Genomic DNA, 26,978 nt, shown 5'->3' with positions numbered 1-26,978 from the left:
TGGTGGTCAGGGCTGGGCTGTCTGCTCTGGCACTGTGTTGCTGATTCCTGTGCTCTTCTAAAAAGTGCATTTCAGTAAAAAAAAAGCTGAAAAGTGAGGTGCTGAGAAATGCTTTTATGTCTGTTTGCTGACTTTTCTGTTCATTTTCTCTTTGTGTCCTGACAGGCAGGTCCATGAGGTCCAATCTTACATGGGGCACCTGGAGACTTCAGACAAAGAGTCAGTGCACTGTAAGTGATGAGTGAGGTTGATTTAATTTGCATCTTTAACCTTGTGTGCCTTCTCATTAAATTTACAATCATTATTGGAACAAATTTAGCTCCTGACCCACTGTGATCAGCTGCTGAGACACATCACCAATTCAGAAAGCATTGAAATCGTGTTGCTGTTTAACTTCAATAAGGTGATATTTTGTATGAGGACAGAGCAGAAAAGACAGGACAAGAATTTGCTTCATCTCCCTGTTATAATCCTTTAACTGACAGAGAGTGGATGCTTCATTAATCTCATGGTAGAATGCCAGATTTTTGGTGCTGTTAGATTTTGGAGCTCATGGTCAGGGTGTCTGTGCAGCCGTCAGAATAATCAGATCAAAACCCCCACACTGAAGCACTCATGGAGGTTTTTGAACACCTGGAGTTAATGAACACCTTGGTGTGGACAGAACTTCAGACTGAGAGCATCTCTGGGCTGGTTTGTCAGAAAGCTGAGATGTGACTGAGCCTGCCCTGCTGTGGTGTTATTCCCTCAGCATCCACCAACTGGCAGCTTTCCCCTAAAGATGCTCAGTGCAGTTTTGGGGAAAATGCTGTGATTTTGTGTGCTCCTGACATCCCTGCTCCATCAGTCAGAACCTGTGATTCCACCTGCTTATGGGAACTGTGTAGAACCACTGGGTCTGAAATTACCTCAGTAAATTGGACTATAACCCTGTGCTCATAAATGACTGTAATGATGAGATGCTCTGATATGTGTGACAGGACTTTTTACCCCAGTGCACAATTGGCACATGAATTTTGGACCTGTGTTTGAACCCTTAATTCCTGCATGAGTCACTAATGATGGGTTTCATCAGGAACTTCTGAGGTGAAAGGACACTGCATTGGCTGGATGCATTTCTGCACATGTTCACTGACTTCTCTTGCCTTAAACACATCTGTGAAACATGACTGGGCTCTAGGAAGAGCTGTGATAAATTTCCTATCAAAATAGCAATTACTAATAGAATTAGTAACTATATGTATAATATATAACTTATTATTATTATTATACATTATATATTATTATGCTTTAGATTATATAATGTAATGTAATATAATGTAATGTAACATAATGTAATGTAATATAATTTAATATAATGTTTTATATTATATATTATATAATATTATATTATTGTATATATTGTTTATTATATTTATAGTATAATTATATATATAACTATATACATATGTAATGTATGAATTTTAATTTATTCCAAAAAATAGAATTACTAATTCTGCTTGTATGGTTTTTGTGGTGGTTGTATTACTCCTTCTGCAATGCCAGACTTCCCTGACTGCTGTTCATTGGGGGTGGTTTTGAAAGTCCTGAAAATTAGTATAATTTGCCATTTTGCTTCTATTACTTGAGACCATTTCAAGAGGTAGGATTATGTAGTTTACACAGTTTACAGTCAGTTCACCAGTACACAGTTAATAAATGAATAAATACATGTATCTATGTCTGTAAATTTACTAGTGTGTATTTCAGAATTTATGGAAAATGGGATTATCCATGGTTGAAGAGCAGGAACAGGGAGTAGGAAATCAAACTTTCCAACTTTGAGCACAAATAGTCCCTTCTTGCTCAGAAAAAAATGTGCAGTGATGTAATTTGGTCTGACAAAAGCTGCTGTAACTGTCTGTCAGCTCTCCTGTGTTGAATTCAGCTGCAGTACATGATGGGGGGAGCTGGATTAGCACAATTTCATTGATTTGTCTCAGGATGTGAGTCAGTCACTCCCTGGCTGTGTGAGATCCCGGGGCAGAGATGAGGTTGTGAGTGCTCTTTGCTTCTCTGGGTGCTGCTGGGAGTGGTTTTCTGGGCACTCCTGGTGTGTGGAGTGGCTGGCAAGTGGTTGATGATGCTTCTCTGTGTTCTTGCGACAGCAGATACTGCTGAGGGAACAGGAAGGGGCTGCATGGGGGAATATGTGGGCTTGAAATCCTAATTCTGATGGGGAAAGAGGCTCAGATGTCTGGAACAAGCAGGTGCTTTCCTAGCTGCCTTCTCAGAGGAGGAGGGAAAGGTGAGAGTGTCAAATTACTGGGCTAAAGAAGTGACATTTCATTGTATTTATAGTTCTCAGTTACCTGATTATTTTCATCCGGTAAAGATTTGAATCTGTCAGTTTTTACATATTGCTTTGAATGCTTTTGAGCATTTGCCTTTATCAGATTGCAGTTGTCTAATTCAAGTAAAATCCTGTTTTTATTTCCTTGCAGTGGTAGAAAATGAGATTCAGGCAAGAATAGACAACATATTCAGCAACTTGGAACGTCTGGAAATCCTGTCCAGCAAAGAACCTCCCAACAAGAGGCAGAGTGCCAAACTGTGAGTTCACTGCTTTGCTGTGATTGTGCAGGGTAGTCTTTGTAATTATTTTAATTAAATTTACTGAAGCCCTTTGCTTTTCATTTGTGTGGAATCTTTATACTTTGCATAACTCATCTCTGTGTTCTAGAGTAGAAAAATTGAGGCACAGAGTCAAAATCACTTTCCTGCATTTAACCCCAGGATCATGAGAATCTTTAAAGCTGGAAAAGGCCTCAAAGATCATCAGGTCCAGACTGGTGATGCAGCTGGATTCATGGCTCTGTTCTCAGATGATGTTCTTCTGTTCTCTTGAATGCTCTCTCTGTCACTTGCTTTTAATGGTATTTTGGAGGTAGAGAGTAAAATTCCTTCATTTGGTGTCATTTGCTGTGGGCCATTTTCCAAGCTGTTGGTGACTGAAATAAAGAGGTTTCTAAAGTGAACAATGCTTTGGGCAGGAGGTTGGACCACGGACATCAGGACTTGCTGTTCTTAATTAATTCTGTGACTCAGTTATTAATGATCAGTCCAAAAAGGTCCTTGTAGATAGTAGGGGTGGATTTCATGTCACCTGTATTAATGAAAGAGGCCAGTATCTTAAATAGTCATGGATTTCTTTGTAGAATCCTGGAATGGTTTGGGTTGGAAAGGGCCTTAAAGATCAGTTCCAACCCCTGCCATGGGCAGGGACACCTTCCACTAGACCAGGATAGTCTGGGGATCATTAAAATTTACCAATCAAACATTAAATTTTATCAATCATTTAATCAGGGCCAGTGGACTGCTGGACATGATTTGTTTCAGCCCAGTGGAGAGGTCTCAGGTGTCTCCTGTATTACCCAGTGACTTTTGAGCTCCTTTTAATAAAACCTCAAACTTCAGAACATGATGCTAATTAAAGAAACTGGAAAGCATCATCTTTTATGTGAAGGGGGAGGGTCATAACATAGAACCTGTACAAATCCTACCATCCTCCCAAATCTGTGTTAAATGAAAGATTATAACACCTGAAGAGACAATGCATGGGATAGGGTGTCCAAGACAGCTCAGGAGTTCTGCTTCACATTCTGTCATTAGCCTGGAGGCTAAATAATTGATTAAAATGAATAATCACCTGTGAAGTAATCACCTGTGTAGTAGAAAAATGAGACAGGGAGGATGTAGGTGTGGAATTTCAGCCTAGCATAGGATGTCCTGCATCTTGTAGAGAAGTAGAACCCATCATTCCTTGTTATTCATTGCTGTTAATTTACAGTGCTCCTTTGCTGGTACAAAAAGCACCAGAAAAGCAGAGTCTTCAGAAAAGCAGTTTGCCAGCTGGGGGCTAAGTACAAATCACGAAACAGGAGGGGACTGCTAGGAAAGTGCCTTGAGCTGTTTGATTTTCCAGCATCAGTCTCATTACATGGCTGTGACAATGGGAAGATGCTATCAGCTCACATCCCAGACAGCAGACCAAAAACTTCATGTTACAACTTACTTTAAAACTTTTTTGCCCAATCACACAAAGCAAGAGCATATTGACAGTAGTTCTATCCAACCACCATAAGCACACATACCTGTGGTTAAAACAATATTGCTTATTTAGAATGCAATACCTACTTGTAAGCCTTAAAACACAATGCACAGAGCTCCATTATTAAGCTTAAAACTTCCTGATATCTTGCTAGGTGCACTTTTATGCAAGTTTTGTGACACTGCTTTGTTTTGGGATGTATTTGCCAGATTTAGGCATTTTTAATGCCATAAATCCCAGATTTGGTCAGGTCTGTCACACCTACAGCTCCATGGTGTGGCAGGCAGTGCAAGCTTAGGGAGTTATTCTAGCCAAGCATTCATACACAGACCATTGTTCTATTTGTCCTTCCTTTTCTACTTTTTACATAATTTTTCTGCTGACCTATCTCATGGCTACTGCTTAGCTCTAATCACAGTTCTGCTGTCTCTGAGGCCTGCCTTTTGCAGCTTTCTCAAACCCCTCTGATTTTATGGATTCCCACCAAGCAGAGTGTTTTTGTGCTGCTGCTCCTTTGCAGGCGAGTGGACCAGCTGAAATACGACGTGCAGCACCTGCAGACAGCCCTGAGGAACTTCCAGCACCGCCGGTACCGGCGGGAGCAGCAGGAGCGGCAGCGGGAGGAGCTGCTGGCCCGCACCTTCACCACCAATGTAAATATCCCTGCTGGGGCTCTCTGTGCTCCAGCAGCTCAACTCCAGCAGGGGGAGGCAGGGAGATTGTAAACAGGATTGTTGGAAGCTGCTGGGAGTGTGAGTAAAGGTGGAGAGGAATAAAAATATGTGGGGAGCTCTTGTGAGGAAAAGCTGGGCTCATAAGGTAACAGAAAAAGCCTCCAGAAGCTGCTGCTCCTCTTTTATCCAGTGCAATCCGCCTGGATTTACATAGCAGTTGTAGAAAAGCTTGGCTCATAGAAAACGGATCCAGAAGCTGCTGCTCTTGTTTCATCCAGTGCAATCCACCTGGATTTACATAGCAGTTGTAAAAGGGTCAGTGAGGTAGGTTCCAAAGTGTACATTTCACTTGGATTTGTGTCAAATGTTTGCCAGATTCTGAGATCTGTGAAAAGCCTCCCTCCAGCAGGGAGGAGGCAGGGAGATTGTAAACAGGATTGTTGGAAGCTGCTGGGAGTGTGAGTAAAGGTGGAGAGGAATCAAAATAACTGAGGAGCTCTCGTGAGGAAAAGCTGGGCTCATAAGGTAACAGAAAAAGACTCCAGAAGCTGCTGCTCCTCTTTTATCCAGTGCAATCCACTTGGATTTACATAGCAGTTGTAAAAGGGTCAGTGAGGTGGGTACCAAAGTGTACAGGATTTTTGTCAAATGTTTGCCAGGTCCTAAAATCTGTGAAAAGCCTGGGTGTTACACACCCTGCTGGCAGCAGGTGTCAGCAAACTTCAGTGTAGCTGAACACAAATCACACAGGTGGGACAAAGCTCTTGCTTTTTGCCTAGAAATGAGTCAAAAGTTTGTAATAACATCAATGTGGTCCAGCTGTTCTTGTTAGTTCCTCCATTAGGAAGTCACCCCAGTGCAAATTGCTGGGGGAATTTGGCTCTGAATAATGTAGGCTTGCTTTCAGATTTCACTTCTCTGCAACTGAAAAGTTAGTCTGGGGTTTTATTTTTTTTTTAATTTTGTTTGTTTGTTTTTATTAAGTTTTTTGTTTTGTTTTGATTTGGTTTTGTTTTTCTAAGACTATTTTTACATTTTTCTTTGATTTCCCTCTTTATTTCCCTTCTTTGTTAAAGGCATCTCACCTAACATTTTGTCAGTCATTGTCAGGACAAGAAAGAAACCATATGAGCAATCCTAATTAATTGAGATTTGGACAGTTTGATGCATTTCTCAAAGCCTGCCATAAAGATAATGTCTGGTATTTTGTTGGCTATTTTAAAATTATAAACAAGTCTTGAAGGAAACACTGCCATTTGCTGTTTTTAAATATTGTGGTGTTTCCCTGCAAGTAGGGACAAGTTTTCCTACAGGAAAATTTGCTGTTCAGAAACAACAGGCTTACAGATGCAAAATATAGAGCAGATGGGTTATTTTCTCCTTCAGATGTTGAAAGGTATGATAGATAAAAAAATACACAATTACTTTGTATTTCTTTTTAGCTTGCTACAAAAATGTGGCTTTAAAATGATCCCTTAATAGGAAAATGATGATTTATTTATCAGTTATCAGCCTCTCTTGGTTACATTTTTCCACAGTTCCTATTAATATACTCCCTTATTCTATCAGAGATGTCAGCTGAGTGTGTGAGTAAATCACTGGAACATCCAGAACAGCTTTGGAAATCAGATGTAGCAGTGTTGTGAACAGTTTGCTTAATTCAGGAGTTAAAAATGGTTTTTATCTTTAAAGCCTTTCTTTGTACCTGGAGAAAATCACAAGCAGCAAAACAGAGCTCTGGTGCCATCCCATCTCCTTGTGGTGGGGGGGGTCACAAATCTACTTCTCTATTTTTATTGCTGCCTTGTAGTGGATAAAAAAACCTTGTACAGAAATGAAATCTGCTGGTTTGAAGGTTGTTAAATATCTGGAATAAGAGCCAGTCACATGGAAACCCAAGTGCTTCTGCTCAGACAATTCACATGACTGTGAATTCTGCCTTTGGTTCTTGTTCTGAGCACCTGGAGCAGTGATCAGTGTTCCAAACACTTGTCCCTTACAGTCCCCAGTTCCTGCTCTAAACCATGTGGGGGTAGTGAGGCATTTCCTTGCCCCTCTGGATGGAGTGGTGTCCAGAAACAGCCTCCTGTTTCTGGCACAGGGGTGATCCCATCCCTACCTTCCTGTGCAGATTAGTTTTACCTTTTTACTTCCATTTCAAGATTCTCAGCTCCTAGTTGAGTGAATGCATCTTTTCTGGAAAAACATGAAAAATACTAATTTTTAATAATTTTTTTTTAAATAGGGCCCTGGGTGAGGAGTGAGCCAGAGCTCAGGGAACCAGGCCCATGTCTGTTTGCCCTCACTGCCAGAAATTTGTTTAGAATGTCATCTCCAAACATTTTTTTCATTTTTGTTGCTCAGAAATGTGGTGTGAAATCTTCCACAAATCTTTCACTTGCAGTGATCAATGACTAAACACCTTCTTGGTGTTTAACATCTGTTAGCTTTGATGTTCTTTTCTGTAGTATCTTTTCCCACTGAGATTATAAAAATTCTCTGCTTTTGCTCTTTTCATCCTTGAGATCTCATTACAGTTGAGCAGCTGCTCAGCTTTACCTTTTGGCTTCCTCCCTATCTTCTCTAAGTGACTCTTTTCACTCAAATATCAATGTTGTATTTAAAATCATTATAAAATAATGTAAGCAGAGTCCTGGCAGTCCTGTTGGGTTCTGGCTGTCTGCTGGTGCTTTTTGTGTTTCTGAGTGAGCAGGTAACCGAGTCCCTGCTTTCCCCACAGGACTCTGACACCACCATCCCGATCGACGAAACCTTGCAGTTTAATGAATCCCTGCAGAGTGCCCACCGAGGCATGGATGAGCTTATTGGCAGTGGCACCAACATCCTGGCGGGGCTGAGGGACCAGAGAGTCACATTAAAGGTGGGGGCATCACTTTTTACCACAAAGACCCCACATTTTTCTGTCTTCATGCTGATCAGGCTAAGTAAAATCAATATATGTGTTGTTTCAGTACATTGCTCCAAGCTGAGGATGCTGGAAAGGCCCAAATTTCATTTAAACAACTTGAAATCTTTACATTTTACCATCCTGTTAGGAATACCTTCAAGATCTCTTGGGGCTGGCTGGCCTTCACCTGCAGGGCAGCTTCTGGAGTGCTGAATGTTTGTTTTTCTTTGGTTGATTGTTGTTTGTTTGTTCAGGTTCAGGAGGGGCAGTAAGTGGCTGGCAGGGGGGTGTTGGTTCAGATTAGCATCACTCAGAGCAGCCACAAAGCTGCTGTAGAGCACCTGTGATTAAGATTAGTAATAAAGATAATGCACCTCAACAGTGCCTCCTTCCCTGCTGAAAACAGCTGCATTTCTGCAGGTCTCTTCAGAGCAAATATTTGCCTTTTATTTTACAGACTGTTCAAAGTGATGGTCAGTTCTGAGTGAAAAGCTCAAGGATAAAAAAAACTTTTTAATAAAAAGTGTGTGTGGAAAAACTGGACTTGTGAAAAATGTAGGGAACTGCCTGTTGCAGTCATCTTCTGATGGGGATAACTGCTGTTCTCAGTTTTGTGCTTTGTTTTGGCATGTATTTGCCAGATTTAGGCGTTTTTAATGCCATAAATCCCAGGTTTGGTCAGGTCTGTCACACCTGCAGCTCCATGGTGTGGCAGGCAGTGCAGGCCTGGTTTGCACTCAGGGAGCTGAGCTGTGCACAGGCATTTTGCTGTCCTGACCCCAGGGTTCCAGGCTGCCTGGTGTTCCCTGAGCCCTGCACAGGACCAGCACAGCTCCAAATCAGGGCTGCAGCTCCTCCTCTGCTCCCTCACTCTGGTGTGACCAGGCCCTGCACCCACAGGTCTTACATAAAGACATTAAAGCAGAGTTTGAAGCTGAGTTCTTTCCAAGATGAGTTTTAGCTTCTGGTTCGGGTCACTTGTTCACTTACCTGGTGATTATGGATTTGTTTTAAGACAAGGTCCAATACTAGAAAAACCTTGCAGAAAACTCAGTGAGTGGCTCAGTGTTCATTGCAGAGGAATGGTGTTGCTGAGCAGTCTGGCCACAGGAGTGGTGGGGAGAGGGAAAAGTTCTGCTGCCAGCTCATGAGGAAAAGGCTGGAAGGACTCATTACTAATGCCTGGAGAAGATTTGGGTTGTGAATGCTTTTTGGAAGGAGCACCTTCCTTGAAGTCCCTGCATCCCTGAGAGGATTGTAGACATTTGTTCACCCTGTTGAGCACTGGGCTGCTGCACACAGGGAATTGGAGTTGATTCTCCAAGCTGGGAAATCACTGATCCAAAGTAATCTCTCATGAGGGACTGGGAGAAGCCCATGAATTCTGGAGGGTTCTTGAGAGGAAGGTGCATCTCACCACAGGAGAGCTCACAGGTGCCATAGAGGAGCCCTGGCAGGAGCTGGTGCCCTGCAGGGATGGGGAAATGCTGTTTCTTGGGGCAGCACCAGTCCTGTGTGGCTGCTTTTGCTGTCTGCAGTGACTGCCTGGTTCCTGCTGGCTCTCCCTGGGCCTCCTGGCTATTCTCCAGCCTTTGCTCTGGGCAGGGAATTGCTGGGTGTCTGTCCATGGCTACTGGCACACACAGGCTGTGCTTTCAGGGCCATCACATTCCTGGCTGTTCAGGGGGATGTTGCTTCTCCCTTGCAGGTGAGGAAATGTCTGTTCTTGTTCCTTTTCCCCTTAACTCAGCTTTTCTTACACTGACACAAACTTTGTTGCCTGAGAACATCTGGCAGAGCAGCTGGTGTAGAGACAGCTTGCAAAGAGAAATGGGTTAATGTGGAATCATGGAACATCCCATGTTGGAAGGACCTCCCAGGGATCATCCAGTCCAGCTCCTGGCCCTGCAGACACCCCAACAATTCCACCCTGTGCATGCCTGGGAGTGTTGTCCAAATGCTCCTGGAGCTCTGGCAGCCTCCAGGAGTGACCATTGCCTGGGGAGCCTGGGCAGTGCCCAGCACCCACTGCAGGAAGATTATTTTCCTAATATCCAACCTAAGCCTCTCCATGCCCAGCTCCAGCCATTCCCTGGCTCCTGTCCCTGTCCCAGAGCAGGGATTGGAGCTGCAGCCTCACTGAGCTCTGCCCTCAGTCCCCTCTGCTCCAGCTGAACAAGTGGCCTCAGCTGCTCCTCCTCTGGCCCCTCCAGACCCTTCCTCACCCTCGTGTCCGTCCTTTGCACACTAACAGCTTTATTCTCTGTAACTTTGTGTATATTGGGTATAAATAGACAGGTATGGAATGAGTATTCCTAGATTGTCCCTTTAACTGATCCAGTTGTACAATTCCGCTCCTCCATGACTGCAGGAATTGAAGAGTTTTCCCTTTCTGTTGTTTGCTTTCATTTTAAAGTTTCATATTTGGTTTCTGTTCTCCCAGCAAGGTTTGGTTTTGTTCTGAAGCACTGTGAAAGGATTCTGCAGAGACAGGGAGGGGCTGAGCCTGAGAGCAGCATGCAGGGGGTTAATAGGAGCTGTGGGAGCTGGAGAAAGCTGATTATGTGGGACTAGCAGAGACACAACCCAACTTCAGTGAAGGGCCTGAGCTGCCTGGAACACAAGGCACTGATGATGTAGTTTGGCATTGCAAATCTCTGTTTTATGGACTGAGAAACTTCTGCATGTGGGTCTAACATAGTTGGTCTGAATTCTGTCCTTGGAGAGCCTTCCTGATCTTGAGTCAGGTTTATACTCAAAAAAAAAATCCCAATTTTCACTCTTTTGAGACCAAAAATAATGTGGGCTGAAGAAGAGAGGCTGAAGTTTTTATTTCAAAGTCAAAGCCTGGGGTTCATCACTGTGACAGGAATCTGTGCTGTTGCCCTGGCTCAGAGATGAAGGCAGTGTCACAGCACCCTGCAGTAGGGTGTTCTCTCAGGGACAGCCCGGGTGTCACCATGAGGGACTGTCCATTGTCCCTGGTGTGGCAGGGCCCCTCCTGGCACACATGGATGTGAGGAGAGTCCACAGGTCACTGTGCCCAGCTTTCCTCAAGGGTCCTCCTCACCTCCTGTGCCACCAGGACTCTGCAGCCCTGAGTCCTCTCCCTTCTCCCCTCTCAGGGCAATGTCCCACCCTGACCTGTGCCTGGAGCACATCTCTGGGCCTGTATTTCATACTGATTCCTCCAACCACTGCCCTGAAATAAAGCAGGAGGGGAGGATTCCTGTTGTGTCCCTGCTGCTGATCTATTGGTGGGATCCATATTCCCAATAACACCAGGTGTCCTGCCTGCAGCACCCTGTGCTTTTCTGTGGAAGGATTTCAGGGAATGGCATTAATTACACATTTATCTGCCTTTTTTCTGCTATTTACCTTGCTACTGTCTGCACCTCCTCAGTCTCTGTTGGTATGAACTGTACTTTAGCAAGGGGATCTCTGCACAAAACCTTGGCTGGTTGGAGCTCTTTTTAGACTGTAACTGGAACAGAACCAGCAGAACTCTTACTCTTCCTGAAGGAGTGCATTTTTCTGAGACACTTTTTATCTTGTCTCTGTCCAGACAGATTGTTTTGTGTCTTTAGCCACATTCCTGTTCATGTGTATTAATTAATTAGTCCCACTTGTTTCCTGTGGTGTTTGTGAGGTCCCCAGGATGAGGTGAGAGATCTGACTCCAAGTTCTCAGAAGGCTGATTTATTATTTCATGATATTATATTAAAGAATGCTATACTAAAACTATACTAAAGAAAGAGAAAAGATACATCAGGAGGCTTAACAAAAATGAATAATTAAAACCTGTGACTCCTCAGAGCCTCGACACAGCTGGACCATGAGTGGTCATTAAATTTAAAAAATTCACATGCTGGGTAAACAATCCCATGGAACTGTGTTTTTCTTCTCCAAGTCACATTCCAAAGCAGCAAAACAGGAAGAAGCTGAAGCTTCCCAGCTTCCCAGGAGAAGAAATCCTGGCGAAGGGATTTTTCAGAAAATATCATGGTGAGAGTTTCCAGGGTCCCATGGCCACCTCCTGTGAATGGTAGGGATGGTTGGCTGAGAGAAGTTAGAACCCATCTGTGACAGTGTTCACAGGGGTCCGAGGATGAGGGAAGAGATGAGGATCTGACTCCATGTTTCAGAAGGCTTGATTTATTATTTTATGATATATATTATATTAAAACTATACTAAAAGAATAGAAGAAAGGATTTCATCAGAAGGCTGGCTAAGAATAGAAAAAGAAAGAATGAATAACAAAAGATTGTGGCTTGGACAGAGAGTCCGAGCCAGCTGACTGTGATTGGCCATTAATTAGAAACAACCACATGAGACCAATCACAGATGCACCTGTTGCATTCCACAGCAGCAGATAACCATTGTTTACATTTTGTTCCTGAGGCCTCTCAGCTTCTCAGGAGGAAAAATCCTAAAGAAAGGATTTTTCATAAAACATGTCTGTGACACCCATCACTCACCCCCCATGATGAAACACTGTTGCACTGTGGAATAAGAAGGCTCAGAGCCTGAGGGTGATTGTGTCTTTGCTGTTTTATTGTCCTCAGGGCACGCACAAGAAGATCCTGGACGTTGCCAACTTGCTGGGGCTGTCCAACACGGTGATGCGGCTGATCGAGAAGCGCGCCTTCCAGGACAAGTTCCTCATGCTGGGGGGCATGGCTGTCACCTGCCTCATCATGTTCCTTGTGGTGCAGTACCTGACATGAGCTGCTGACCTCCTGCAAGAAGACTGCCTCCAGAACTGAATTTCCTCTGGGTGCTGCTTTGGATGAGCCCTTCCCATGGACTTTGGAGTTTACAAATCCCACTGGGACAGCGTCACGTGGAAGGCACGTTGGGAAATGGATGTTTCTGGAAATGGGACACTGTGCTTGAGAATGGCCCTGTGAAAACAACCCCTGGCCTTTACTGCTCTCCCCTCAAGCCTGCAGGTTAATAGGAAGCAGAAGTGAACGTTGTGCTCAGCTCTAGCAAGGCAGGAATGTCCCTTTGGGCACGCAGGGATAGGAGGATGCAGAGGATCCTAGGATGCAGCCAGTCTTCCCTGTGCTGGCCAGCACTGACCTGACCCCCTGCATTTTGCAGTGCAAGAATGGTACAGAGAATTTTACAGTGTTCATGGGCCTGAGTTCAGCCTGTGAGACTGAGTGTGCAAAAAGAGCTGGGAAGTGAAGGGCTCCCATCTGCTTGGAGAAAGAGGAGGATTTGTGGGGAAGAGTCTTAGAACACTGTTATAACCTCAGTTAACTTCACACACAGTATTACCCAGCACACATCTCTGGTTTAGGCTGAAGTGCTGCTCTGCTCCTCTGAGGGATGTTCTGGTGCCTCTCTCTGCCCTGCTGCTTCCCGGGGGTGCTGAGTGGCACTCCCTCCTGCTTCCACTGGGATGCACATCAGGCCTGTGGCATCTCCCTGGGCCTCTGCCCAATCCAGCCTCCAAAATGGATATTGCTGATGCTGCAGCACAGAGCTTTGGGGAGCTGTGTTCATTTCCTGAGGTGCTGGTTGGGGGCTCTGGAGCTGGAACTTCTGAGTGGGTGGAGCAGGTGAGGCCCCCTGTACTCCCTAGAGGTGTGGAATTGGTCACAGAGCTGGAACAGGTTCTGCACACCAGAGGAATGGTGGGATCAGCACAACAGGCCCTGGCACTGAACATCAGCTTGGTCAGGGGAGTTTCCTCAAGTCTGTGCCTTGGGATGGAGAATCCCCACCCTTGGGAAGGGCATTCCTGTGGAGTTCCTGTGAAGGACACTCAGATGTGTCACCTCCTGGGGGTGGTGCTGGCTCACACTCATCCCTCTGGAGTCATTCCCTGTCCCAGTGAAACATTGGAGCTGTGAGATCCTTGCCTGGCACTGCTTCCCCTGCAGCCTGGGGGTGTCTGGTGGAGGTGGCATTTTGGGCATTATCCATTTCAATCACCCTGCAGATCCATTCCCATCCCCATGTGTGGCAATTCTGGAGCATTCCCTGGTGTCTGACAGTGGCACACATGGGTCATACACAGATGATGTGGCCTTGTGCTGGCAATTCCTCCCCTGTTTCCTGTCTGGAATGGTTGTGGGTCTCTGGATTAGTAACTAATCACAAGTTCTACATTCTGCTGACTGCACTGAGCTTTACTTTCATTATGTGGTCTGTTGCAAACTGGGAGAAAGGGTTTTAATAACTAAAAAAACTGTTAGAATGAATTTTAGGGAATATGGGACAGGGCCATGCTGGTGACCAGAGCTGGGGTGACCAGTGGCCCCTGTTCATGGGCCTTTCCATGTGTTTGATACTTTTCTGCTATTTCTCCAAGTGTTTCCTGCTCTTGGAGTTCCCCATTTGTCCAGGTTTTCCAAGGAAATACTGCAGCAAAGCAAGCATGGAGCTGGTTTTCACTTGAGCCCAAGGAAGTAAGGAATTATAAGGAAAAGAGGGAATCTGCAGTGATGGAGCATCTGTCTGGCTGTGTAACAGAAATCATAAATCCAAATTTGCCTGAAATTTATTTTGGATATGAAATCTGATGGATTCAGCCCTTGAGAGGGCAGCTGAGCACTTGCAAGGGGTCCCTGGCAAATCTCAGTTCTGATGAACTGATGCAGTTCCACTGGATTTTACAGTGTTGGGGTTTAAGGCTGTCACTGTTTGAAGTTTCTGTAGTTGTGACCTGGTGTAGCAGGGTTTGTCTTACACCAGGGTGGGACTCTGGCCAATCTCTTTCCTTTTGGGCTGTGGTAGGAGCCATAAGATACTTGGAACTGGATTTTTCTTCTGTTTCTGAGCCTAGCTTGCCATTTTAATAGATATTTTCCTGTTGATTTATTTTGCCTCCTGGAGTCTCCTTGTCCCTGCACAGGCTGATTTCCCCTTGGTCAGCCAAGTGTCCTTGCTACCCATGACATCCAAAGGTGACACTTGGGGCTTGAAGGAACCACCTGGGGTGCTGCATTTGGGGACATGTGACATCAGAAATGTTTGTGGTGCCAGGAAATCCAAAGAGATTTCCAGGGGCATCTCAGGTGGTTTGTGTGAAACCCAAAAACCCCCATGGCAATGGGACACGGGTGGTTCCTTCAAGCCCCACATCTCCCCTTTAGCTGCAGTGGGAATGAGCTGGAGCCCTGCTGGGATTGTGGTCCCTGCCAAAGGAAATGAGCTGGAGCCCTGGAGGCTTTGCTGCTGCAGCTTGGTGGTGTTTCCTTCCTCAGCAAACACCTCACTCACTTCTGCTTCCAATCTGTGGCATGAGTTCCAGCTCTGGGGTGAGCTGGTCTCTCTGGAGGGGACTCTGTGGGAATTCACTTGCCTCTGCAATAAAACTTTTTATTTTACCAGTATTTTATACATAAAGGAACAAGGGTGGGACGTGATTCATGTGATGTTCTGTGAATAAAGATTTTTTTCAAAATGAAAGGGTTGTTTTTTTTTTTTGTTTCCCTTAACCAACATGTTGGGGCCAAAATAAACAAGCTGGTTCACTGTGGATAGGGGAGGGAGCCACGGGGCTGGTGTGGGGGGCTCCCCTTTGGGTCACAGTAGGAAATGGCCCCACTGCACTGGGGTTGGAAGGAGCAGGAGCCTGTGCTGGGTGTGAAAAACACCAATCACTTGCTTTTAAAATTTTAAAAGTTTAATAATAATAATAAAATTATTATAAAAATAGCAATACAATTAGAGTGATAATAATATGGACAATTTGAATTAGGACAATATGAGACAATAGAAACAAAGAGTTACAGATGTCCAGGTACCTCTTTCTGGGCAGCACGAGCCTGAAAAGGACCCATGTTAACAGAGGATTAACGCTTTAAAGCAACAGCCTGTTGCCTATTCATACACCTCATCCATGATGCATAAATTCCATTCAAATACAGGATTTTGTCTGGTCAGTGTCAACTTCTTCCTCTGAATCTTAACAAATTCATTTCTCCTGATAATGGAGCAATAAAGTCTTTTTCTCTGAAAGATTCAGGTGTCCTGTGGCTGCTATCTCACTGTGAGTCCTTTCTTTAAAAAAGTGTCCTACATAGCATAGTTTCTATTTTAACAATTTTTTTATAGACTAAAACTATATTTAACACAATACTTAAGAGAATTAATACAGCATTACTTTCTAACACAACACATATAATATTCACTTTAATATTTGCAAAAAGCCAATCATAAAATATGCATTTTTTACACTGGGCCTCACTGGTCAGACTGGTGGGATGTGGGATGTTCCAGGTGGAACAGCCCCAGAGCTGGTGGTGAAAGGGAGCTGGAAATGGGTGGGTGATGTCCTTTCTACCTGCCAGTGATGCAGGTGAGGGAGTTCTAATTAGGAGAAGTGAAGGAAGAGCTTGGAGAGCAAAATGCGGTTGTTGATATAGAGATTGTGGATTTAAAATGAGAGATCAAGGGGTTGGATAGTCTCCCTCTTGCTCTTCTTCTGTTTTGGAGTAATTCCAATCCCCACAGCTACAAACACTTATTAAATCAGAAAATACAAGCAACGAATGCAGGAAGTTGTCAGTGCTGTATGTGTGAGCTTGAGGCAGAGGTGGCAGTGCTGGGATGGGGCTGTACTGGGTCCTGTCCAGGGTGGGCCCTGAGGGGCTTTGATACCCTGAGCAGCAGCTGGAAATGGGACTGATGCTCCAGGAGTGTGTGAGAGTGGGACTGGGCATGTGGAAGAAATCCAGGGAAGGTTTTATGCCCTGGTTTCACCTGGGATTGAGTTAATTTTCTCCCCAGCAGCTGTTCCCAGGGCTGTGTTTGGGATTCAGTGTGGGAGTAATGTTGATAACACACCAATGGTTTGTGTTTAAATTAAGGACTTTTCAGTTTCCCAGGCTCTGCCAGTGAGCAGAGGCTCAAGAAGCTGGCAGGCAGCAGGGCCAGGACAGGTGATCTGAACTGGCCAAAGGGATATTCCACACTCCAGAGAGTCATTCTGAGTGTATAAACTGGGAATGATGGGCCAGGAGGGGTCAGAAGCTGGTGAACAACTGTACTGGCCAGCACTTGTCTGACTGGCGTTTTATGTCTCCCCCTCTCCCCCTCCCTCTTTATTTTTTTATTATTATTAAACTGTTCTTATCTTAACCTGCGAGTTTTACTTTTTTCCCCCCCAGTTCCCCCATCTCCCTGTGTGGGGCGCAGAGAGCTGTGATGTTTAGTTGCTGGCTGGGGTTAAATCTGAGAGGGAAACGTTTTTAAACAAGTTAAACCAGTCAGTATTTGAGCACTTAAAACCAGTGAAATGGGGGTAAGGTATGTGCAGAATAGGGGGGAGATAATGACTGATAAGAGATGATGATTGGATGGGACAGAATTAATTTAGAAGGAAGATAGTGTAAGTAAGTACCAGAGGATATTTATACTTGGCCCAAAGCCTGCTGTGTCTGCCTCTCCCTGTTCACTCTTCCTCAGGTTAACCCTGGAATGTCTGAGCTCAAGGAGATGTGTTAAAAATCAGCCTCCTTTAGAAGCCCATGGTGACACTGCCCTGGGCTGGAATTCTTAGCTGGAGGAGGAAAACATCTCTTCCCAGGCCATAAAAGGTGAAGGTGTTGTGGGTAAAGGGAAAAGCTCTGTCAGCTCCCTGCTCCTGCCTCACTTTCTCTCCACAAGGCCTGGGGGTGATGGAGCTCTTCCCTCCCCAGCCCCCTGAGTGAGTCCTGCATCCAGGGGAATCCTGGCATGGAGATTCCTGGCATGGAGATTTCCCAGTCCCAGGGAATCCTGGCATGGAGATTTCCCAGTCCCAGGGAATCCTGGCATGGAGTTTCTCTCTTCCCCCCACCCCAGCATTTTTGGGCTCCTGTTCCACCCCTCTTGGAAATCTTTGTGCCTTGGCTTAGGGAGGGCAAGGGCCAAGAGAAAGGAAGGGGATCAGAGTCCTGTCAACGTTCTGGAAAGGGGCAGCAGAAATTAAAGCCCAGCAGGATTGGAAATTATCCTGGAGTTGCAAATACAGGGCAGGAATATTGTCAGAGCCCTTGGCTGCGCTGGACACAGCAAAAAGGAGCTGCTGCCTTGGGTCATTATGGGATGTCTGCACTGGGTGTGTAGGGATGGGGTCAGGAAAGCCCTGATGGAACAGGACATGGCAAGGATAGAGGTCAGCACAGAATGGCCAAGGAGAGGGCACTGTCACAGACATATTTTATGAAAAATCCTTTTGCTTGGATTTTTTTCTCCTGAGAAGTGAGGCCTCAGAAACGAAATGTAAACAATGGTTATCTGCTGCTGTGGAATGCAACAGGTGGATCTTTGGTCTCATCAAGAGCTTCCCATGTCAGCACTTATTGACTCCAAAGAAAAGCAGTTGAAGGGAATTTAAAACATTTTTATTCTAAATTGCTAACAAGAACTTGACATAAGTTGACAGAACTTTAAAAGAATATTAATTTTGCACATTCAAGTCAACATGTATTATTTTCTAGTGGTAGTATACAGATGGTGGAAATCCAGTTTTTAGGGAAAAATATGAAGGCATTAATCTCTTTCTAGACAAACATCATGTCTGGCTTCTTAATTCTTTATGGTTGTATATTTAGATCCCATTTTGTACTTTGCATGTTTAGAAATAGACTGCTTGATGTGAATATTTTCAGTCCCAAACACGCATTTTTACTGATTTAAACCATTCCTACTCCCTTCCTCCCCCAATACAGAACAGGTACCTGAGAGCTCTCAAACATGTTTCAAGCATTAGAAAACTGCAAAACTCGAATGGAAACTGGAAAAAGCACCTCAGTGTCCTCCTGAAACTTCCCCTGTTTGGAGTTGTGTGATGCAAAAACTTGCAGAGGATTCTCTGTGAAGGTCTGCCTGGGGAAGTCCCTCAGCACACAGGAGACAAAGGTAAGGCCTAAGGTGACAAAGGCAAAGCTGAAGGTGTGAAGGTGCAAAAGTTAAGGTCAGGATGCTCTCAAAGCAGTCTCTGCAAATGTCAGCACAGTTTAAAACCCAACCTGAATGCTTGTCATACTCTGAGGGGACAAACTCAGACTCCAACAAAATAAAAACAAGATGTGCACGCACAGTAAAATACTTCTAAGTTTTCTTGTTACAAAAAACAGAGGCTTGGCAATTATGATGTTTTTCCTGTTCACAGGGAGCCACCATGACCCAGGGTTGGGCTAGGAAGGTTTCTCTGTACATTTATCAGTCTATTTTTTCAAAAACAGTAACGAAATTCATCAAGTAAAGGTGAGGGTAACTTTTAAAACAAGTGGTTGGGGGAAACATCTCCCAACCAAAGACAGTTCCACATATTCAAATGTTATAAGAAATATATCAGGCAACAAAAGCCAGGTGTAGAGAGTCCTGCCATCAGGTCCAGAGCATGTCTGTCTTCTGCAGGAGCTCTTCTGTCCAAACCAGGGAGACACTTACTGCTGGGGAAAAACTGCATTCCAAGGGGAGGAACTAATACTCCGAATTCTGGAAAGGACAAAATACAATTTTTGCATGAGATGGGCAAAGAAACAACAACTTCCCCCATCCCCCAAGGGACAGTGGCCTCTGCAGGGTCAGCACTTGCTCCCTTGGCAACAAGGCTTGTCCACAACTGCCATTTCAGTTTGGTTTGCCAGATTCAGCCCAACACTGTGGCAATTGCACAGTCCCTGGCTGTGCAGGAGCTGTGTCTGCAGTGCCCTGAGAGCAACAGGTTTAGTTGCTCCCAGTGGGAACCAGGTCAATCATTCCTCAAAGCATCTTTAAGCTGTTGCTTTGCTGCTGAAGGCAAATAAAAATCTTTGGTTTCAGCATTAGAGCTCCTTCTCTCCCTCCCCCAGATGGAATTTGATACTTTTTTCTCCCAGTGATGCTGATTTAAGGACCCGGTTTCACCTCAGCTCTGACTCAGCTGGGCCTGACAGTGAACAGAGCACAAAGCAAAGGAATAATTTGGTTTAAGTCAGGGGCAGGGTGGGGAGTGAAAGGGGATAATGGGGGTGCTGTGTTTAGGGAGACAGAGCCAATGTGGGCAGAAACAGCTCTGCCTAAGCTGGGCCACAGGAATGGAGCAAGGAAACAGAGAGGATGCCTCAAGGGAAGGACACAGGGGATGATCTGAGCAGCAGATTCCCTCAGAAGCTGCTCTGTTCCATACAGCCTCTCCTGTCCATGCAGGGGGAGCCACAAAGTGCTGCCACAGAGATTTAGGAGCTCAGTACTCACAGGCCTGCAGACACGCTGTATGGGAGGGTCTCAGGGGGCCGTATCCGGGAGGGCAACGAGTTGTTCTGGTCACTGATGGGGCTGGAATTGAGTGACTTTGGTTACTCCTGGCTCACATTTATGCATTTTACTGCAGCAAGGCCCTGGGGGATGGTGCTGTGCTATAGGAATGTGCTCCTTGTTGATGGAGTGACAAAACTATCCTTTGTCCCCTTAAAAAGGAAAAAAGCCCAGAAGTTTCTCTCTTCAATTAGGTGAAAAAGACACCTCATAGGCCTGGGGGACTTCACCTCAAGGACAGCCAAAAAGTCCCACCTAAGCAATTCACTAGAGAAAGAAGAGAACAAAGGAACTAAATTGCTTTTGTGAGGTGTTTTACCAGGAGCAAGAACCGCTTGCACCTGGATCGTTTTTTTCTGCAAAGAGCTTTGTTATTTTGCCTTTTATTAAACCTTTTTGTTTCCAACACTGCAACAGAAGCCATCCTGCTGATTTTATGCCTCCAAAGGCAGCTGAGCTATCCTGGGTGAGTAACAGACCTCCAAGAGCTTGCGAGACCTGTCTGGAGGAGGCAACTATTACTGCTGTGCCACCCTGCTAGAGGCGCTGAGGAGAGCTGGATGTGCTCTGAACACTCAAAGGTTTTGTAAAGGGTCTGACAGGTGGGACCAGGGAGTGCTGCTGTCAGCCCCTATGGAAGAGCTCACACAGAACTCAGAGCTGCAAGGGGCAGGATTATTGCTGCACTGTAAATGAACCTGTTAAATAAACCTGTTAAATAAGCCTTAAAACACTTTGCCAGCCAGGGCAGCCCCTTCCTGTTCATGCTTGCTCCCCCTGCCCCAAACTCCCTTTGGAAAGGGCACAAGGGGAGGATTCTGCTGACACAGAGCCAAATTTCAGCACATCTGCCAGGCCCCAGGAGGCAGGAGCTCACAAGGGATCTCCCGAGGACTCAAAGAGCAGCCTGCCACAGGCCCACAGGAGCAGTATCAGTGCTCCTGAGGGTTTTCCTGCTCAGATCCAGGTCATATGAGGAAGCAGGACACACTGAGCCAGCAGCATCTCTCCTCCCAGGGCTCTACAGCAGCAAAGGCAGCTCCTGTTCAGCCATTGAGGTGAGGCTGGGAGATGGCTGCAATATTTGTATAAACAAAATTGATGCAAAGAATTAAACCTGCATTCCCTACCTGTTCATGGCAGAGTTGATCACACCCCACACAAAAGTAGACTCAGATCCCTCCAGCAAGTCTGTGAAAGAGAGCAGATGTTGTGGCTCAGAAGTAAGAAAGCCCAGAAACCACCATCAGATCAGTGGCTTAAATGGCTTCCCACTGCCAGAGGGCAGGGCTGGATGGGATATTGGGCAGGAATTTCTCCCTGGGAGGGTGTGCAGGCCCTGCACAGGGCGCCCAGAGCAGCTGGGGCTGCCCCTGGACCTCTGGAAGTGTCCAAGGCCAGGCTGGATGGGAGTTGGAGCAGCCTGGGACAGTGGAAGGTGTCCTCGTTCATGGAATGAGATAAACTTTAAGGTGCCATCCAAGCCAAACCATTCAGGATTCTGTGATCAGGAATATCTCAGTCATATTTTCACATGTTCAAGAGGGAGGCAAAGCTGACCTATGAGGAATGTGTCTGCTTCACTGAGGAATATGTTTCCATTGCTATCGCCACACATAAGGTACAAAAGCTCTTATGGGAGGAAGGGATGCTTGGAAATCTCTTCCCATGCTCATTCTGGCAGGCATTTTGGATTGCTCTCTATAGCAAGCCAAGCCTGCTGGGTGCAGAGATCCATGTTCATAGGAAGGACATAAGCAAAGTGTCCTACAGGGCAGCCCTGAACACTCCTGGCCTCACACTGGCCAGGAAGAAGGCAGCAGATGGGCAAGTTCCTCACCTGTTTCCCAGTCTTCAGCACTTGGAGGTGCCTGCCATGTGCTCCCATTATTCAGCTGCTCCTGTGAGGACTCGGAGGATCGGCTCACTTCAGGAAGAGAGAAAACACAGTGACCAGCAGTCCCTAAATCCATCAAACACTCGGGCTAAACCTGGAAAACACCTCTGGGCTTTAGAGCAAGCCCCATGCAAAGCAAATAGGTGTGACAGTGGTCACAAGGGGTCTTGGGTGAAGGAAGAGACGAGATCCTTGACTCCATTATCAGAAGGCTTGATTTATTATTTTATGATATATACATATACTATAACTATACTAAAAAGAAAAAGAAAAAGAAAAAGAGAGTTTCCAGAAGCTGCTAAGCTGTCTAAGAATAGAAAAGTAAAGAATGATAACAAACTCGGACTGTCTCTGAGAGACCTCAGTCCTGGATTGGCCATTAACTCCAAACATCCAAGCTGGGCCAATCCAGATGGACCTGCTGCATTCCACAGCAGCAGATAACCTATTGTTTACATCTGTTTCTGAGGCCACAGCTTCTCAGAAGGAAAAAGAGAGGATTTTTCGTAAAAGAAATGGCTGTGACAAATAGGTTGGGGACAGCTGAAATGCAGCAACTTCAAATTTGCTTTTTTCAATGAAAAAGAGAAGTCTCTGGTCCCTGGAACTCAGAGCAGGAATTCTGGAGTGAAGAGGAAACCTGCTGACACGGATGCAGGCATCACTGCCTGTGCACCTCTACAGAAGACAGAAAACTCTGTGCCCTGTGCTGTGCAAGAGAGATCAGCTCTGCAAGAGGAGCAGTCCTTGTGGCCATTAATGCATCCCACTCCTCCTTCCAGAGGCACTTCCTGCACAGTTTTGGGTAAAACCTTTCCATTCAACAAGCCTGGAAACAAAATACATACAAGGCCTACCCAGAGCAGCTGCCATATTCTCAGGAAACTGCCCAATAAAGCCAAGCAAATAAGATCAAGCTTCCCCAGAGCTGCTGTGTCACACAAAATTACAGACAACCATTTGCCTCCCACTTTTGGGTTATTCCATGAGGACACCTCAGTCCCAGGGTGCACAAGGGGTCTCTTACCCACATCTTGCTCCACAAAGGCTTTGTCATTGCACTTCATGATGTGGTTGCTGAGGTCAGCCTGAGGAACGAGGTGACGAGCGTTGAAGGGACACGTGGCCAATTTCTTTGCAATTTCAGGGTTGCTCTGGACAAGGGAAAACCAAAATTATGCACCACATCTGTCAAATTCACTTACCTCTTGTTGATACACAGGAAAAAAAAGACTGAGATGTTTGTGGTGTTGCTTTGAAAAATACAATAATGAACAAGAAATTGCAGTGTATTGGTTAGACACTCACTAAATACAAAAGGGGAAATGAACATGATTTTTCTTCCATTCACAGAAACTGAGCCATCCTGACTGAAGTGGAACAGACCCTCAGCAAACTCCTTACAGTTCCCTGCAGTGCTGCTGATATTGACTGAGTGGCTTAAACCACAAATGAAATAATTTTAAAACCAGTAGGGGAGAGACATCAGGCAAATTGAAACCCTTCAGATGTATTTTAACTAAGTGAGCACACAGGCAGAGAAATTCTGTAAGACTTTTTAGAAGAGCTAGGGAGCTGGCAGCATTCCACCTGGATTTCCATTATGGCAGGCACCAGTTCTAGAGGCAGAGCTCAGCTGTCACTACAGTAAATCATCCCCTGCAAGGGACAGAGCATTACTGGGAAAACCTCAGCTCTGCCATGGGACCAGTGCTTGCCTGGCTCTGCTGGGCAGGGATTAGACTCACACCCAAGGCTGCTCCAGGCAGGTCCTCCTGCACCACTGCTGATCCCTGGCTTCAGCACACCCAGGGCCCCTGGCACCCTCTGACTGGCACAGCCAGGGCTGCCATGTCCATAGGTGCCCATCCCTGCTGTCACCTGGCACGAGGGAGGGGCTTCCCACTGCCAGGGGGCAGGGTTAGGTGGGATAGTGGGAAGGAATTCCTCCCTGTGAGGGTGGTGAGGCCCTGGCACAGGGTGCCCAGAGCAGCTGTGACTGCCTCTGGATCTCTGGCAGTGTCCAAGGCCAGGCTGGATGGGGCTTGGAGCAGCCTGGGACAGTGGAAGGTGTCCCTGCCACAGCAGGGGTGGCACTGGATGGGCTTTAAGGTCCCTTCCAACCCAAACCATGCTGTGATTCCATGATTCCTAAACAGTTCCAGCCAAGAAGATCCAACTTGTTCTGCTTGCAGTGTCCCCAGTTGGGTCAGGGCTGTGTTCTGCACAAAGCAATGGCAGACTGAGCTGGGTGGAAGTGTTAATTGGATTTTATGCATAAGGGATGCAAAGGAAACTCAACAAACTTGTCCCAGGCAAGAGGGACAATCTCCACCCAGACCCTTGCCACTGCAAATAACACACTGTGACATCTTCAGATGGACCACTGACAATCCTCAAGCTCTTCTGCTAATTACTTAGACACTGGCTTTATCTGCTTGATGATCACTATCTCACCTCATCCTGAAAGTGGAAAAATGAACATGGCCTCCCTGTGAGCTGCTGGAAGAGACCAGAGTCCCCTCCCTGAACTACCCATGAAGGATCTCTGTCTCCTTCCAACAGAGCCAGACTGTGAATGGGTGAATGTCACAGACATCTTTCATGAAAAATCCTTTCCTTAGGATTTTTTCTCCTGAGAAGCTGAGAGGCCTCAGGAACAAAATGCAAACAATGGTTATCTGCTGCTGTGGAATGCAACAGGTGCATCTGTGATTGGTCTCATGTGGTTGTTTCTAATTAATGGCCAATCACAGTCAGCTGGCTCAGACCCTCTGTCCCAGACACAAGCCTTTGTTATCATTCTTCCTTTTGCTATTCTTAGCTAGCCTTCTGATGAAATACGTTCTTCTATTCTTTTTAGTATAGTTTTAATATAAAATATATCATATAATAAATCAGCCTTCTGAAACATGGAGTCAGATCCTCATCTCTTCCCTCATCCTCAGACCCCTGTGAACACTGTGACAGGTGAATTCCTGTGTGCCTGGAGCTATCACTAAACAAATCCTCAAGTTCTATGAAATAAAAGTTAAACAGGGCTACTTGTCAGGAAAGGCAGGAGCCCAGGGAAGCACAGAGTCACTCAGTCACTGCCTGTCCAGCTCACCTCCTTACACTTCACCAGGTGATAGGGAAACCTCCGCGCTCTGATCCAGTGGTGTTTAACCAGGGGGCACTGGATTAACCTCTCTGGATCCAACATATCTGGGGGAACAGAGAACAGGGAAGAGCATCTGGTTAGGAAGATGAGAATCACTCACACACTGGGGAAAACCCCACAGCACCACAACAGGGCTGTGGTCTGAGGGAGTTCAACCAGCTGCTCTTAGTTTGAAACCATTCATTAAGGCAGGCACCTGCTTTGCATAACCAAATTAATTAAACTTGAAGCTCTCATAACTGGGACATCAGTTAAAACAGAGGAGAGTCAGCACCAGTGAGTGCAATAACTCTTTAGGTTACCTTATTAGGGAGGCAACCACCCTTGCTCCAAGGGAAAGCCAGCAGCACTTCCCAGCTCTCCTGGAGGAGCATCAGTGGGATCATGGCACACCCACCAGCACCTGCAGCAGCCAGACCAAATCGTTTTTCCATCAACAGCTTGTCTTGCTGGAGGCAGGATGTGAAGGAACTGAGTTACATTCTGGAGGCAGCAGCAGGCCTAACTGGTACAGGAGACTTTGAATGAAGCTTTTAATCATGTAATTATTCAGGAGCTGAGGCATTACTAAAGCAGCAAAAACACTGAGGAACAAACATTGAATATGAAGCAGCGTGAATCCACGCATACATAATTAAATTAAAATATAAATATTAATAAATATCCATATTCTCAGTGAGGAAGAGAGGCAGCCAGGAGGAGACACAGGGCCCCAGTACTGCCTGTGGGTCTGTCCATGGGGTACACACCAAGCAGCCTGGGCTGCTCCCATCCCTTCTGCTCTGCCACTCTTGCTGCAGGGGCTTTCAGCACATTCAGGATTTGATTATGCAGGAGCTAACCCAGCTCTAGGCACTGGTTGCTGCTGCCTCTGCCCTCCTCTCTCACACACGTGGCTCCATCAGGCTCCAGGCTGGCAGCTGGTAAAATGCTGTTCCAGAAGTCCCAACGAACAGAATTCAGGCTAAGAGGAACTTGGAAAGAGAAGAGACAGACAGGATCCTTGTATCCACCTGGGCTGCGCAGTGCTGCTGCCTCTGAGCACCTCTCACCTCACCTCAACAGCCCACTCAGGGGAATTAGAGCACCTGGCTTTGCATTGGCCCAGCTGCCCCTGGAAGAGCAATCACAAGTGGCTTTGCCACCGAAAACGTGAAAAATTAAACACTCTAACACTGCTATTTCAGTATGAGAAAGCAGCATTAATTTTTTTTAGCACTGGCTGCGTGGGGGGTGCTCCTCCAAACATCCCCTTCTCCCTTCTGAGGAGGGTTTCTTCTCCTTGAATGCATTCCAACTATGGGGTGTGGCCAAGATTCACCCTTTATCAAGCACACAGTCTTTATTCTCCCGGCTAAGATACCCACAAGTGCACGTTAATCACTGATACATATAAATACAGGATTAAGCACTGTCTGTTTAAGGAATTCACAAGACTAAACACTACTTGTTAGAGATTTTTCCAATAGCTTCTCCCTCTGAACTGGCACCACACAAGACCAAGTGTGTCGTCAGTGAAGGGAACGGGGACAGAGACGAGCAGCAGAGGAAGAACAGAGCCCGGAGCAGCTCAGGCAGCCAAGCAGCCGTAATTTATACACTGCTGAAACCACCAAAGGCACCAGCACAACAATGCCACGTGCAGGGAGATCCTTGTACCTGCTCACACTGCATTGAAACGGATCCCAAAACCGTCTGCAGCGGCTGAGCCGAGAGACACGGGGGGAAGCCACGCTCGAACCAGACAAAACCAAGTCGCTTTATTCAGTCAAATCCTGCAGGCCGACCTCACCCGCACCAGCAGCACCTGGTGTGGCGACCTGGGCTGGAATCAGCGGGAGAGAGCCCGCCCGGCTCGGGCACTGGGTATGGGGACGGACCCGGGCCGAGAGGGGACAGGCCCGGGCCGAGGGGAGTGACAAACCCGGCCCGAGAGGGAACAGACCCGGCCCCAGGACGAACAGACCCCAGTGGCGCCGGTGTGGTCCGGCCATGCCCG

The 26,978-nt window shown here is 46.1% G+C and overlaps 2 protein-coding genes across 3 annotated transcripts in view; one reads left to right on the top strand and one right to left on the bottom strand.

The window, feature by feature from the left end:
* GOSR2 (golgi SNAP receptor complex member 2) overlaps positions 1-13,424 on the top strand; it is a 15,265-nt gene extending 1,841 nt beyond the window's left edge. The window contains exons 2-6 of one of the 2 annotated variants that reach the window (XM_005428999.3): positions 166-230; positions 2,484-2,592; positions 4,611-4,743; positions 7,505-7,645; positions 12,239-13,424. In XM_005428999.3, the coding sequence (XP_005429056.1) occupies positions 166-230; positions 2,484-2,592; positions 4,611-4,743; positions 7,505-7,645; positions 12,239-12,400 (610 nt within the window). In that variant the 3' untranslated portion in view covers positions 12,401-13,424. The remainder of the gene's footprint in view (positions 1-165; positions 231-2,483; positions 2,593-4,610; positions 4,744-7,504; positions 7,646-12,238) is intronic. The other variant, XM_005429000.3, reaches the window with a different exon arrangement.
* A 4,573-nt stretch (positions 13,425-17,997) lies between these two features.
* LOC102040127 (gametocyte-specific factor 1-like) lies at positions 17,998-25,021 on the bottom strand. The gene is made up of 6 exons (XM_031063616.1): positions 24,926-25,021; positions 22,844-22,970; positions 21,760-21,846; positions 21,050-21,110; positions 19,860-19,940; positions 17,998-19,118 (listed from the first exon to the last, which is right to left on the bottom strand). Exons 1-6 carry the CDS (start codon positions 25,019-25,021, stop codon positions 19,067-19,069), a joined length of 504 nt encoding a protein of 167 aa, XP_030919476.1. The 3' UTR covers positions 17,998-19,066.
* Between the last annotated feature and the right edge of the window lie 1,957 nt (positions 25,022-26,978).

This window comes from Geospiza fortis, unplaced genomic scaffold, assembly GCF_000277835.1.
Source record: "Geospiza fortis unplaced genomic scaffold, GeoFor_1.0 scaffold373, whole genome shotgun sequence".
NCBI lineage: Eukaryota > Metazoa > Chordata > Aves > Passeriformes > Thraupidae > Geospiza > Geospiza fortis.
The sequence above is the reverse complement of the archived record's forward strand: the minus strand, read 5'-3'. Positions and strand labels throughout refer to the sequence as shown.

What these genes read in the sequence shown, in the direction of transcription:
- LOC102040127 (XM_031063616.1), bottom strand. Translation starts at nt 25,021, where the DNA reads ATGTTGGATCCAGAGAGGTTAATCCAGTGCCCCCTGGTTAAACACCAC. An exon ending in CTTTGTGGAGCAAGATGTGG is followed by an intron (nt 21,847 to 22,843) that starts GTAAGAGACCCC and finishes CTCTTCCTGAAG; the next exon opens with TGAGCCGATCCTCCGAGTCC. An exon ending in TACAGCGTGTCTGCAGGCCT is followed by an intron (nt 19,119 to 19,859) that starts GTGAGTACTGAG and finishes TGTCCTTTCCAG; the next exon opens with AATTCGGAGTATTAGTTCCT.